A 15,559-nucleotide genomic window follows, 5' to 3' on the forward strand; every position below is an offset into this window, starting at 1 on the left:
CAAAAACCAATAGTCTTCTTTTTTTTTTTTTTTTTTTTTAGATTTTATTTATTTATTTGAGAGAAAGAGAGAGAGACAGAGAAACAGCATGAGAGGGGAGAGGGTCTGAGGGAGAAGCAGGCTCCCTGCTGAGCCGGGAGCCCGATGTGGGACTCGATCCCAGGACTCCGGGATCATGACCTGAGCCGAAGGCAGTTGCTTAACCAACTGAGCCACCCAGGTGCCCCACCAATAGTCTTCTTATACACAAATAATAAACAGGATATAATACTAAGGAAAACATCACTTATGGTAATAAAGAAAATTAAATACTTGGGAATAAATTTAACAAGAAATGTATGAAACCTGTAAAAGGAAAATTTTTAAACATTGAGAAAACACAGAAGTAGACTTGAAAAAATGGAAAGACATCCTTTGTTCTTAAATTCTGTGGGGACTTAGAATTATAAAGATTCAGTTCTTCCCTAAATGAATTTATAAATTCACTGTAATGCCAATGAAAATTCTAACAACTATTTAATAAAGTTAGGACAGGTTGATGTGAAAGTTCATGTAGAAAAATAAACATGTAAGAATAGCCAGGAAAACACTGGAAAAGACAAACTGTGTGGAGAAATCCCTACCAAACATTAAAGTATCCTCTATAAAATAGTGAGGTAATTGCGCATGAATCGATAGTGGACCAGGGAGATGGAGTAGGCAGTCCAGAATTTTATGTGACAAAGGTTGGATCTCAAATCATTGGAGGTAGAGATAGACTTAGAAGATGGTGATGGGGGGGCGCCTGGGTGGCTCAGTTGGTTAAGCAACTGCCTTCGGCTCAGGTCATGATCCTGGAGTCCCTGGATCGAGTCCCGCATCGGGCTCCCTGCTCGGCAGGGAGGGAGTCTGCTTCTCCCTCTGACCCTCCTCCCTCTCATGCTCTCTGTCTTTCATTCTCTCTCTCTCAAATAAATAAATAAAATCTTAAAAAAAAAAAAAAAAAGAAGATGGTGATGGGACAACGCAGTAGCCATTTGGAAAAAGATGATTTTGTATATTACAGCATTCAGAAGAATAAACACCAGATGGGTCAAGGATTGAAATGCTAAACATGAAATCATATAGGTACAAGAATAATTCTTCTTTTAACCTTGGTATAGGGGAAGGCTTTTTAACATGACTCACAATTCAGAGCCAGTAAAAGGAAAGATTGATGAATGACTACATTTTTAAAAAATTGCAAAAAGAACCATAAACAAAGTCAAAAGATAACTGACAATCTGGGAAAAAGTATTTGCAATACCTATCACAGAGAAAGGCTTATTAGCCCTGCTATATAAAGAACTTTTAAAAATTGAGGAACAAAAATGGGTAAGAACCTGATAGAAAAATATTGGGAAAAGATACAGAGAGATGACACAAATATATACCTAATACTGGCAATCAAACATTTGGAAAATGCTCAAACTCATTCTTACTGAAGAGTTCCACCTTATAAACATGGAGGGAAATTGATAATCACGATTAGGCAAATATCACAGTAATAACTGTTGCAGACAAGCTCCGCTAATGGATATTAAAATTAATGGCCAAAAATGTGAGGTAAAATGGAGTACATTAACAGTTCAAAGTATATTCCCCAAGATATTTACTAAGGGAAAAATAGTAACTTTACAATGGAGAAACCCAAAAGACACTGTCTTAATCAAGTGATTAATGTTAATATCACCAGTAATAGGGACATACTGACATGATGTACCTCTTGATATGATGTACTGAGAAGAATACCTCATTCCTGTGGTGTTCTCATCAAAAATGCATTACCTTATTCTAATGAGAAAAGATTAAACAATCTCAAATTGGAGGACAATCTACACAATAACTGACTAGTATTCTTTAGAAGTGTCAAAATCATAACAGACCAGAAAAGCAAAAAAGAGAGAGACAGACCAAGGAACTGCCACAGACTGGGGGAGAGTAGGAAATCTAAGCAACAGCTAAATGCAGTGTGGGCTTGTAGATAAGACCCTGGAGTAGGAAAGAGACATTAGTGGAAAAACTGGTGAATTTCTAATAAGATCTGTAGTTAGTTAATAGTAGTATACTGTTTTCCTGGTTTTGGTAGTTATACTGTAGTTGTGTAAGACATTATCATTGGGGGAAACAAGCTGGTGTATGTATGGGCACTCTGTGCTGTTTTTGCAACTTTCCTGTAATGCTAAAATCAAAATAAAATATAAAAATAAAAACAACACATTATGAAGAATGCCTTTTTAATGTGGGAAGCATGGATGGAGTTGACATGGCATTTTCCTTCATTGGACTAATTCAGTAAATTATGTTATCAGAGTTCCTCACATTAAGCCATTCTTCCATTTTAGGAATGAACACAATGTCCCATTTTTTAATGGATAAACATTTGTGCCCCAAAGGGATTTTGACATATCCTATATAGCCAATAAAAGTTACTCCCAAGATTTTCCTCTCATAGTTTGTTGTTGTTGTTGTTTGTTTTTGTTCTGTTTTGTTTTTTTAGAGAGAGCGGGCTGCAGCAGGGGAGGGGCAGAGGGAGAGAGAATCTTAAATAGGCTCCACACTGAGCGCAGAGCCTGATGTGGAGCTCGATCTCACAACCCTGAGATCATGACCTGAGCCGAAATCAAGAGTCAGACACTTAACCGACTGAGCCACCTAGGTGCCCCTCCTCTAAGTTTCTTATATGTAAAATGTTTAGATGTTAAATTTATTATGTAACGAGAATATCTTTAGGATCCTTTCATAGATTTTTACTTGAAATTGCTTGTCATTAATACAACAGAATATGACAGAGACGAATCAATGGGAAGTTAGTCATGCTGTGAGTTGTTTAAATATCACAACATGAAGATGCCAGTAAGCAAAAGGTAGGGAAAAAAGGGGGGAGCAGATAAACTGTCTTTTTCTGACACCTGGACTGTGTGTTGGAAAGTTTGGAAGTTAGTCTGGAGAAGGAGAGGGCAGATTTCAGTCTCATTGTGGAGAACATTGGATTCTAGATTAATAGTTTTGAACTAGGCTAATATATTTTGAACTGAGATCTCTAGGCTGGGGGTTTTCCATGAAGGTACCATCTACCTCTAGGAAGTATTATACAAATCTGTGGAGGCTTTTTTGGGTTGTCACAGTGATTGATTTTTAGTGAATGAGGTCAGGAATGCTACATGTCTCTCAGTTCTCAGACTGTCCCACATAAATAAAAATTAGATCACCTCCCAAAAGGAATGAGTCCGTGGTCCCACTGAAATCTTGTTTATGCCTGAGTCTAAAACTGAATTGTAGGGCACCTGGGTGGCTCAGTCATTAGGCGTCTGCCTTTGGCTCAGGTCATGATCCTGGGGTCCTGGGATGGAGCCCCGCATCGGGCTCCCTACTCGGCGGGAAGCCTGCTTCTCCCTTTCCCGCTCCCCCTGCTTGTGTTCCCTCTCTCACTGTCTCTCTCTGTCAAATAAATAAATAAAATCTTTAAAAAAAAACAAAACAAAACTGAATTGTATTTTACTTATAAACCAAAATATTTTTACATGATATTAACAATACACTTTATTTTCCAGTGATGATATTGTGTAAGTTAGGGAAAGATAATATTTTTCTTGCTCTTTGGGCTTTAAACCTGTATCTACTGCAGAAGGTTTAGTTGCCCTTAGTGGTGCTGCCGTGGTACGTGGTCGCTGGCGTACCTGCGCCGCCCCGCGTTCGTGGTTGTCCCGTTCCCAGTGACGTCACACAGAGGTGTGGGCGCCTGACTGCTTCATTACATCTTCCCGTTTGGTTGTGGCCACGTCTTTACAGGTTGAAATACATATTGACTTATTATAAAGAGCCGTCCTTTGATTTCTGCTGTATATTATAATTAGAGATTTATATCAATGTTCTTGAAGTAATATGTAGGTAAATTTCAGTTTAAGATTTGCTGTCAAAGGGAGTGTTGGGCCTGAAGGTTGGAGAACCAGTGCTTTGGTGGTGGAGAGACTTGAAAGTTTATGACTTCGGGATCAAAGCTGTGCTTTGGGAGGATTCATCTGCCGTCGTGTGTATGACAGGGTTTAAAGAAGCAAGAGACTTGCTTTTAGTTGTCACAAATGTGGTAAAAGGGGTTCAACTAGACACATGATGAAAAATGAATGGGAAGGAAGGGATGTGAGAGGCATTTTGAAGAAATAATTAAATGACATTTATTTATTTATTTTTAAGCTCAACGCCCAGTGCGGGGCTTGAACTTACGACCCTGAGATCAGGAGTCACATGGTCTACTGACTGAGCCAGCCAGGTGCTCCCTAAAAGACATTTTAATGGCCTGTAGGATGATTGAAAGATTTGAGCCTGGGTTATTGGAATAATCTGAGTAGAGAGTCAGTGGGGAGCTAATTGTGAGAGCTCTCTCCAATTTTTGGAAGAGCTTAAGGACTCCTAAGGAGTTTCAAGTTAGAATTTTGGGGAGAGCAGTGTGTATACATAATAATCACCCTCCTTATGCAGCACTTTGTGAAAAGTAATGAAAAATCGCTGTCTTCAGTATTACATAAGTAATGATGAGTTACAGCTTCTGTCGCTTGGCTCCAAACTAGTGCTTTTTCCGTCGGACTGCTCTTCGTCCAGTGTGATGGGCCATGGGATATGGGTCAAGATATATAATCTAAGGATTTGTTTGTTTGCTGGTGATTATGCCCTGGGTTTATGGGGAATAGGATCCTGTGGCTAGAGATTACAGTCCTCTCATTGTTTCTTCTTCATGAAACCATTTGACCTATGTTTAGTGAGCATCATTCACTAAGTAAATATGTATCTAGTGTCTGTTCGTGGCGAGGCAGATTGGAAGGGGTACACCCTGAACAAAACGAAGTCCTTGCTCATACAGAGTTAACATTCAGATAGAGGAAGACAGATAAAGACTAGTAAACAAGTAAAAACGATTTTTTGAAAATTTTTATTCAATTTATTTAAGCTAAAAACAAGATACATTTTCCCCACCCCTAGCCCCCTGCCTCTTGGAATCACCAATCTCTTCTCTGGGGGTTTTATTTCTCTCTCTTTTTTGTGAGATCCCACGTATGAGAGAGCTCATATGGTATTTGTCATTTTCTGCCTTATTTCACTCAGCATAATGCTCTCAAGGTCCATCCAAGTTATTGCAAATGACAAGGCCCCATTATTCTTATTGGCTGAATAATATTCCATTGTGTATATATATTATCACAGGGTCTTTATCTTTTCATCCATTGGTAGACACTTAGGTTGTTTCCATATCTTGTTTATCGTAAATGATGCAGTGAACAAGGGGGTGCATTAGCTTTTCAAGTTAGTGTTTTGTTTTCTTCACATAAATACCCAGATGTGGAATTGCTGGGTTATATGGTAGTTCTGTTTTTAATTTTTCAAGTAACCTCCATACTGTTTTCCACAGCAGCTGCACCATTTTACTTCCCACCAGCAGTGCACAGGGTTTCCCTCTTCACAACATCCTGGCCAACACTTGTTCTTTCTTGCCTTCTTGATACTAGCCATCCTGACAGGTGTGAGGTGATAGATAGCTCACGTGGGTTTGATATGCATTTCCCCAATGATGAGTGACGTTGAGCACCTTTTCATGTGTCTGTTGGCCCTCCGTGTGTCTTCTTTGGAAAACGTCTGTGCAGATCTTCTGCCCGTTTTTCAGTCGCATTGTTTATTTTTTGCTCCTGAGTTGTAGGAGTTCTTTGTCTGTGTTGGGTGTTAGCTCCTCGTCAGATCCATGACGTGCAGTGATTTTCTCCCTTTACAAGGTTGTCTTCATCACATTCGTGGGCCCCTTTGCTGTGCTGTGGTTCTGGAGTTGGAGGTGGTCCACTTGTCTGTTTTTGCTTTTGTTGCTTTGGGTACCATATTCAAAAAAATCATCGCCACGACCTATGTTAAGGAGCTCACCTAAGCCTGGGTTTTCCTCTAGGTGTCTTATGGTTTCAGGTGTTAGGGTCAAGTCTTTAATCCATTTTGAGTCAACTTTTGCGTATCGTGCAGGATAGTGGTGCGGTTTCATTCTTTTGCACGTGGCCGTCCTGTTTCCCCAGCACCGTTTATTGAAGAGACCGTCCATCCCCGTTGTATATTCTTGGCTCCTTTGTTGTGAACTAACTGACCGTATGCGTGTGGGTTTGTTTCTGGGCTCTCTGTTCTGTTCCACTGATCTCTGTGTCTGTTTTGAGGACGATGGAGCTCTGGAACGTAGTTTGCCATCAGGAAGGTGATGCTCCAGCTTTGTTGTTCTCTCTTAAGATCGCTTTGACTGTTCTGGGTCTTCTGTGGTTCTCTCCAAGTGGTAGGTTTGGTGGTTCTTTTTCTGTGGGAAATGCCATTGGACTTTTGATTGAGATTGCATTGAGTTTGCATGTTTTTGGTAGTGTGGTTATTTTAATGCTATTGTTCTTCCATTCTGTGAGCAGCAAATATCTTTCCATGTATTTGTGTCTTCTGTTTGTTTCATCCGTGCCTTACAGTTTTCAGTGTACAGGTCTTTCACCTCCTTGGTTGAGTTTATTCCTAGGTATTTCATTCTTTCTGATCCAAGTGTAAATGGGATTTTCTTAATTTTTCTTTGTTTTTTTTTTTTAAGTTTTTATTTATTTATTTGACAGAGACGCAGCAAGAGAGGGAACACAAGCAGGGGGAGTGGGAGAGGGAGAAGCAGGCTTCCCACTGAGCAGGGAGCCCGATGCGGGGCTCCATCCCAGGACCCTGGGATCATGACCTGAGCTGAAGGCAGACGCTTAACGACTGAGCTACCCAGGCACCCCCTTAATTTTTCTTTGTGACAGTTTGTAATTACTGTAAAGAAATGTAACAGATTTTTGTATATTGATTTTATATCCTGCAGCTTCAATAAATTTGTTTATTCTGACAGTTTTTTGGTGGCATTTTTATGGTTTTCTGTATAAAGTATACTATTATCTGTAAATGGTGGAGTTTTACTTCTTCCTTTCATTCAGCCCTGTCTCAGCTCGTTTGTCTCTCAAATCTTTATGCTTGTACAAGCAGCCGATTATATATATATTTTTAAGATTTTATTTATTTATTTGACAGAGAGAGACACAGCGAGAGAGGGAACACAAGCAGGGAGAAGCAGGCTTCCCATGGAGCAGGGAGCCCGATGCGGGGCTCGATCCCAGGACTCCGGGATCATGACCTGAGCCGAAGGCAGACGCTTAACGACTGAGCCACCCAGGCGCCCCTGCAGCCAGTTATATTTTTAATCGCTCCCAGGGAAATATGTACCAAGTCCTTTCAGTGTCCCAGTGTAGGTGATTCTTTATAAAAGAGACGAATGCCATGGAGAGTGCATTGGCGCTGGTAATGCTTCTACTGTTGCCTTTGCATTATGGAATATGGTCAGGGAAGGTCTTTTTCAGGAAGTGATACTGGAGCTGAGACCCAAATGATGAGGTCTTATCTTTTGAAGATCTGGGATAAAGCTTTCCAGGTGGAGGGAGGAGCAAGTGTAAAGGCTGTGAATCAGGAATGAGCTTAGCCTGTTTCAGGAACAGAGAAAGGTTAGGGTGGCCACTGTGTGGTGGGTGAAGGGAGGGGGGCAGGAGCTCAGTGCGGTGGGGGCTGTTGAAGGGTTTTAAGCAGAGAGCTGTGATTTGATTTTCACATTATGGAAGAGCATTTGGGTTGCAGTGGGGTATTTGGATGACAAACTGTAATCGAGATGAGAGGTGTTGATGGCAGTGGAGATGGATATATAAGTGGAGGAATTCAGGATGTATTTCAAAGGGAGAACGAGTAGGTAGGTGCTGTCATTGTTTCTCCTTTACAGGTGAAGAAACAGGGTCAGAAACTGCAGGAGGTTGGCCTCAGACAGCTGGGACATAGTGAAGTTGGGCTTCTAATTAAGTCCAGCTCTGGGTCCTGAGTTCCTAAGGATAATGCTAAGCACTGTGGGGGTGTATAAAGAAGAGCTGCAAAGTTTGATACATAATTTTTTATATATGTATTGCACTTACACATACGTAGTTAGCACTCTTGGTGGCAAGGAGCAGGAACCCATCTCAAACAAAAAAAGGCAGATGTGTTAGTTCATGTAAAATCCAGTGTGGAAAGTGCAAAGCTAAGACTAAAATGAAGGATATCTGGATTTAGGAACTTGGAACGTTGTGAGAACTTTCCCCATGTGTGTTTTTCTACTCTTAGCTCTGTTATCTTCGACAGCAGTTCATCTTTTTGGTTGTTGTTGTTGACATGGGGACCATGATTAGCTTTTCCTTCAGTGTGTGATCTGAACGAAGACAAGAGTCTGGCTCCAAGGTTTTAATCAACCTCGCTCTAATCGACCCAGCTCGAATTGAGGGCCCAAGCCTGGGTCTGATGCTTTGTGTATGTGTCTTTGCCCCCGTGTGCGAGCGTATTTCAGTGTCAGTGTGTGTCTGAAGTATATATGATATAGAAGAATTTGACTTATCCAGAGGACAGCCCTCATAGCAACTGGAGCTACTTGCTGTTCAGTGGAGAACCTGAAAAGTCAGTCCAAGAGTCCCGAGCGGCTAAGTGTTGCGTTAGAAGCCTAGAGGCCCCGGTTCTAGTTTTGCTTATGGGAGAGCCACGTAGCCCCACTCAGATCCAGTTATGCACACAATTCTGGTAAGCTTGATTATCGTTGGATGGTCCTGTAGCGCATGAGTGGCAGTGTGTGGAACCAGGAGAGGCTTCGAGCTGTCTGCTGAAGAGACATGACTGACAGAAAAAGGTGAAACATAATAAGAAAGAAATGAGAAGAAAACTTAAACTAAAATAACTTTAAAAGTTTTTCTATGGCTATTCATATTTTAGGTGATTGTCCTACATACCTTGGCATTTCCTGAGGGCGTTCAGTTCGTATTTATTATGCACTTAAAATATGCTAGGCCTTGTGTGAGTTGTGTGTAATAACCTAGATCTGGTTCCTGTCTTCAGAGTGACACTAAAATAAAATGGATTATTTATACAGCAGAGTAATGGAATCAAGAATGGATTGGTGGTGGCAGGTCTCCATCTCTTCACGGTGACCAAGGCACTGACGAGGAGTGTGTTATAGTAGGTAGGAGTATACATGTTAGAATCCGATGAGGATTTGAATCCCTTTGTTGTCATTTTACCAGCAGTGTGCTCTTTGGCAAGTTATTCAGCCTTTGTGGTCTGTTTTCCTAACTGTAAAATGGGGTAACACCCACATGTGTTGTCAGAGTTTAATAAAACACTGTGCCTGGCATGGTAGTTTTTACTGTTAGGGCTCAGGTTTGAAGAAAGTTAATGATTCTAAGACAGATAGGAACTATCTTACTGTCCATACAAAACATTGATTAAAAAAACTTGAGTTAGCAACCAGGTCACAAATCATAGATTATTAACATTAAAGTAAGTATTTGTTAACCTTTAGTATCTTAGTATATTGAGGGTAATTTCGAAAAAGTCAAGGTGAGTAAGTCTGAGTTTTCATTGCTCTGTATAGTTACTGTGTAAATAGTTTAGAAATGAAACAAGTACCACTAGTTATAATGGTAAAATAAAGAAATCTTAACCAAGCTAAAAAGGCCAAGGGAAATTAATTTTGAGAATAACCTACCACGCATAGAATAAATTAATTCTTGAATACATTACAGATCTCCTTATATGGTTAAAGACCTTATAATGATAAAGTAAAGTCTTAAAGTGGAGAAACCTAGGATAATTTTTAGTTCATCTCCTATTTTATAGTTGAGCTAAAGCAAATTATTACTTGTACAGATTTAAATAACGAAAATTAGAACCATTCTTGTTGCTTTGTAATAAATTTCAGTGAAGTAGAATTAATTGTGCAAATTGAATACCAGTAAAAGAAGGACTCTACTCCATCAATTAGCCTGCCTGTCCCACCTTTCATCTTCACAGACCTATACATCCATTCATTCAACAAATACTGAGTGCCTGCTGTGTTTTATGGCAGGCATCATCTTTGAAGAGTTTTGCTATAGAGGAAAAGGTAAAACATCAAGCACATTGATAGTTAAAGTGTTTCACCTTGCAGACCTCTGGGGAGAGATTTCTATGGATTTAGAAGTTGTGCTCATCTCAGGCAAAATACAGGAGTTGATGGCATGTGGCAAAAAGTTTTTTTCTTCACGGAAGCTAGCAAAAGGAGACAGAAAGGGAATACAAGGTGAGAGAGATGGTTTATCACTACCCTTTCCCTTCGAGACATATTTTTCAAATAAGTATATATTTAGGGTTGACTGTGTAGTATTTTGGTAAATGATGGGAAAGAAACATGAAAGAGGAGTAACATGGTCTCTGCCCTCATGAACTGACCCTCTTTTAAAGACAAGACTCATTTGCAACAAGGGGAAAACCACCACGCAGTCTCCCTTTCTTCTCTTTGCCCAAGTGAAATAGTTCTCTAAAGGGTTTTTCATCTCACAAGGATTTAGACCATAATTAATCTCTTTATTTAAAAAAATAAAAGCCTGGTTATGACAGTTTTCAAATATTTACAAAAGTGGAGAAAATAGTACAGCGAACGCTAGCCCTCACAGCCAGCCTCCGGTTTCAGCTGCAATCATTGTTTTGTTCTGTTTCCTTGCTCCTTGCCTGTTTTCTTTCCTTTCCTTTTCTCTTTTCTCTTTTCCCTTCCCTTTCCTTCCTTCCTTCCTTTTATCATTTCAAAGAAATTTATGATGTCATGCATATTTTACCCTATATAACACAGAAGTGTATTGTAACATTATTTTCAATGCCTGTATTTTATCATATATATTTCATAAATACACCTAACCTAATGATGGGCATTTTCATTATTGTTATTATAGTTTATTCCTTATGAATATTACTTCCTGGGACATCCTTACATGCCTTTATCTTTTTAACACTTTTATGTGCACATGGGGCATTCTCTTGGAATGGAATTTACAGGAAATGATGAAGCCAAGGGTATGCATCTTTACAAATAGCTACGTAATACCAAACCGATCCTCAGAAATGCAGTAATTTTTTTTTTTTTTGTCAGAGAGAGACACAGCGAGAGAGGGAACACAAGCAGGGGGAGTGGGAGAGGGAGAAGCATGCTTCCCGCCGAGCAGGGAGCCCGATGTGGGGCTCGATCCCAGGACTCTGGGATCATGACCTGAGCCAAAGGCAGACGTTTAATGACTGAGCCACCCAGGCGCCCTGCAGTAATTTTTTTTTAAGATTTATTTATTTATTTATTTGACACAGAGAGAGACAGGGAGAGAGGGAACATAGCAGGGGGAGTGGAAGAGGGAGAAGCAGGCTTCCCACTGAGCAGGGAGCCCGATGCGGGGCTCGATCCCAGGACCCTGGGATCATGACCTGAGCTGAAGGCAGACGCTTAACGACTGAGCCACCCAGGTGCCCTGAAATGCAGTAATTCTTACTCCCATCAACAATGTGCCTGTTTATCTTTGCTAATCTGGGTTTTGTCAGTCTATTAATTGTAACAATCTAGTATTGTAGATTTAAAAAAAAATTTATGTGTCTTTAAAAGTTATTGAGGCTAGACATTTTTATTCTTATTATGGGCCAATTATATTTCTTCTTTTGTGAGTTCAAGCTAATCTTTCATAAACATCACTTTCATTATTCTTATTCAGAAACCATAGTATCATTATTTCTTATAGCTGATGTTCAAGACTCTTCATATTTTGGCCCTAACCTATTTTTCTAACTTAATACTGTCCAGCAAGAGTCCTTCAACTCCAATAAATCGTTCCTTATTCTTAAACTTCTTTCTATTCATTTTTTTCCCTTGGATTCATTTTTAAGAATTTTTTTTACTTGTTTTCTTAATGTTTTCCTTTCTACTTTTCCTCTGCCTGTTTAAATCCTTCAGAATCCTTATAGTCCATCTTGTGATAAAGTCACTGCAAATTCTGTAGACTTCATCAGTTTCCTCTTACTTCAAATTCCACTGTACCTGTTGTTTTTACCACTAGGTTTAGTAGCAAATTATAGACTGCTTTGTTGTGGGGCCATGAATACACAGCTATGGACAAACATAGTCTCTGTCCTTGTGAAGTTTATAGTGTCATAATGATGTATTTATTTCCACTTCTTTGCTTTATTTGCGAGTTGAACTTCTTTCAATGTATCTCTGTTATATGGGAATTATACACAGATTTTTAGATGTGTACGTACATGTCCCCAGCTGGACTGTAAGATTATTGAAGGTATAAACCATGTTTTATACTTCTCTATTCCTTAAAGCACTCAATTCAGTTGTTAGCATGTAGCCATCGCTAAATATATACTTGCTCTCTTAATGTAGTAACAGAAGTTATAGACTTTGGAGTCACCTACCTGGTCTCATGTGACACTAACTAACTGTGTAACACTTGCAAGTTACTTAGCCTCTCTGAGCTTGTTTCCTTATGTGTTAAATACCTACTTTCTAAGGCAGTCATGGGGGTTAAATAAGATAATGTATGTAAAGCATTTAGCACAATGCTTGGTACAGACTAAGTGCTCATTAAAAGATACCTCTTATTATAATAGTTAAGCCTCTCAAACCAGAAACTGCCTCAACAGACTCCCTAGCTCCTGTCATCTAAGACTTACTAGATTCTGCTTAGTTTCTTCGATTTTCTTGTCCTCTCCTTTTAATCCTCATTGTAACCCACAAAAAGAAAGGCATTTTATTTTGTGGTTTAGTATACACTCTGCTTATTTGCACATATCTGGAGCAAAAGTTCTACGGAATAACATTCACTGTTACTATGTATGACGTACTCTGCTTTTTTCTGTTCTGTTCTGTGTTGTTAAAGAAAGCTGGTTACAGCCATTAACACATTTCAGAACAACAGCTTGAAGCCCATGCTGGAGTTTTGGAATTTGCAGAAGTTGGACTCCTACCCAGTCACACAGCTGTGACTTTTCAGTGAAATAGAAACTGGGGATGAAGGGACAGAGGCTTGGGTCTCACTCTGACTGCACCTTCTCTCTCTTGCCCCGAGTTCTGTGTAGTTAGATTCACCTGTTGTCAGTCTGGCCTGGCTGCTGTGGGCAGGAGTGCTTGGTCGTGTGGTCTGAGCTGGTACCGGGGGAGATTACTCAGGAGTTGGGACAGACCTTCCCACCTTGGCAAGGCAGAAATTCTCAAGCACTTTTTGTGTGTATTGTTTCTCTTAGGAAATTGACATCCACGGTTTTTAAAGTTGTTAGCATAATTCTCAAAAAGGGACCTGAGAAAAGCTTTTTATTACAGAAATTTTTTAAACATTTAAAAAGTAGGCAGAATAGTATAATGAATTCCCATTACCCAAATTTAGCTTCAGTCATTATCAGCATTATGTCAATTCCAAGGAGAATTTTTAACAGAACTTTTAAGACGCACATAATTCCCTTCCTTAGTACAGACAGATGATCTTTATTTCAGAAGATATATATCAGCCTTGGTGTACTGTGCTTGAGTGCTCACGACCTGTTCATTTTAATTGATGCCTGCAAGAAGAATAAGTAATTCCATGACATGAGGGAGCAGTGGTGGGGTGGGTGGGTTCTATTGAGGACCGCCTAGAACACCAGACCCTGGCCATGTTACCTAGAATATTTCAACAGCCTTGTTGACCAGTCCACTCTTAGGGGGAGTAGACCTTCATTGCATTTATCTCCTGTTTAAAACTTTTGGTTCTTTGTTCCCTACCCTACCTATAGAATAAAAATCCCAAACCATAGATTTTCCTTTACAATCTGGTTCCAGCCTGCCTTTCTCATTTTTTCTTCCACTCTCTGTCTCTTGCCTACCATATTCAGTTTCTTCTTATTCCTAGAATACTCAATCCATTTTGGACTTGTAATTATTTTTCAAGATTCAATTTAGATTGCATCTTGTAGTTGAGACTTTTTTAACTACCCCAGAAGTATTTAGTTCCTCTGCCTGTTTTTTCGTTTGTTGGGCATGAGTATGAGTGTATGTGTGTATTTTGCCACTTAACTGAGTTGTATTTATTAGTTTATGTTTGCTTTCTCCCCTACCCTTCATTAGACAGTGCTCCTCCTCCAAAGCAGGGGTTATATCTTAGTCTTCTTTGTCTCCTAACCACTTCTCTGCTGCCTGCACGAAGTAGGCATCCAGTGATGGTTTGTTGAATGACTGTATTTAGAATTTTAGAATCTAATTTTAACACATGTTTTCTCCAGATAAGAATTCATCAAAGTTTATTTTTTTCATTTTGCTTTGTATATTTTCCAGTTTTTTTCCTCCCCTCCTTGGGGACTTCTATTAAAATTTCTAAAGAGAACGTAAGTTCTGTAGCCTTTTTCTTGGGGTAAATATACCTTGGTGAACTAGTATAGAGTATCCATCTTCAGTGCCCCTGTAGCAAAGGTAAGTAAGATCTACTTTCATTATACTTAATTTTTGCTGTTGTTGAACAATATGGTTTTATGGAGCTAAAAAAGCAAAGTGGAGTGGAGTAGGTTTGTGCTTCTATTAGCCTTGACCAATTTTTGATATATTTCAGCTCATGGAATGCTGTGTAAATGCCCTGGTGACATCCTTTAAAGAGACTATCTTAGCAGAGTGCCAAGGCATGATCAAGCGAAATGAAACTGAAAGTAGGTAAAACATCACATAAAGTTCTCATTCTTTTAAGAGGGTATCTTTGAAGCTGATTACTTTTAATAAGTTGCTGTTAGATCATCCTTTTCTGTGTAGGTAATATTTGTTACAGTAAACTGTGCTTAAAGAAAATGATAAAATATTTAACACAGTACTGTAAAGAAGGTTATAAATTTACATTTTAAACATTCCACTCTTAGGTATCTGTACTTGTGTGTAGAGGATGGGGGTAGATTTCAGTTTGTTCTCAGATGTAGGGCTCTGCTTTTAAAGACTCACTTAAATGATAAACATTTGGGAGAGACTAGAACTAGGTATTTGACTTTTGTTGGAACTTTGTGGCGAATATTTTTAGAAAGTAATACAACACTCCATGTTAATGATCTTCGTCCCTCTCCCCTAAAATATGTTACAATTTAAGATTTCTGCAAGTGTACTTTTTTATTACAGATGTGTTTTCTTAATAAAGTTATATTTTGGGAGGTTGTGAGTGCATTACAACCAATATGGTAAAAGTTACCTATATTTCTAACTACACGGAGATGACGTTTTTAAAAAAAGATTTTATTTTATTATGTTATGTCAGTCACCATACAGTACATCATTAGTTTTTGATGTAGTGTTCCATGATTCATTGTTTGCGTATAACACCCAGTGCTCCATTCAATACGTGCCCTCTTTAATACCCATATTTTAACATTTGGGTCTGTTCCTGTCCAGGTTTCATTGTGTATAATTGCAAAGGTCCTGTTTAATCTCTAGTTGCATTTAAAGTATGTATTTCGGTTCACTTAGGTTCATACACTTGTAATTTTGTACTAAAAAGCTCATTGGCATAAATGAAATATTTGGACTTTTGTATGCTAGGCCAAACAGAGTTATTTCTAAGTCCATGTTGGGTTCCCTTCAAAAGAATTTATTTAGTGGTAACCAATTCTGTGCAGTAAGATTTTTGTGAAGGTCAATAAAATGGTATAACAG

At 39.1% G+C, this 15,559-nt stretch overlaps 1 protein-coding gene across 1 annotated transcript in view; it reads left to right on the forward strand.

Annotated features, from left to right (window-relative positions):
* The window catches only part of CUL5 (cullin 5), an 88,952-nt gene that overhangs the window by 47,438 nt on the left and 25,955 nt on the right, over window positions 1-15,559 (forward strand). Inside the window, exon 8 of the mRNA XM_035008851.1 lies at window positions 14,481-14,574. Within this exon, the coding sequence (XP_034864742.1) occupies window positions 14,481-14,574 (94 nt within the window). The remainder of the gene's footprint in view (window positions 1-14,480; window positions 14,575-15,559) is intronic.

Source organism: Mirounga leonina, unplaced genomic scaffold (genome assembly GCF_011800145.1).
Source record: "Mirounga leonina isolate KUSES-001 unplaced genomic scaffold, KU_Mleo_1.0 Mir_153, whole genome shotgun sequence".
NCBI classification, from domain to species: Eukaryota; Metazoa; Chordata; class Mammalia; order Carnivora; family Phocidae; genus Mirounga; species Mirounga leonina.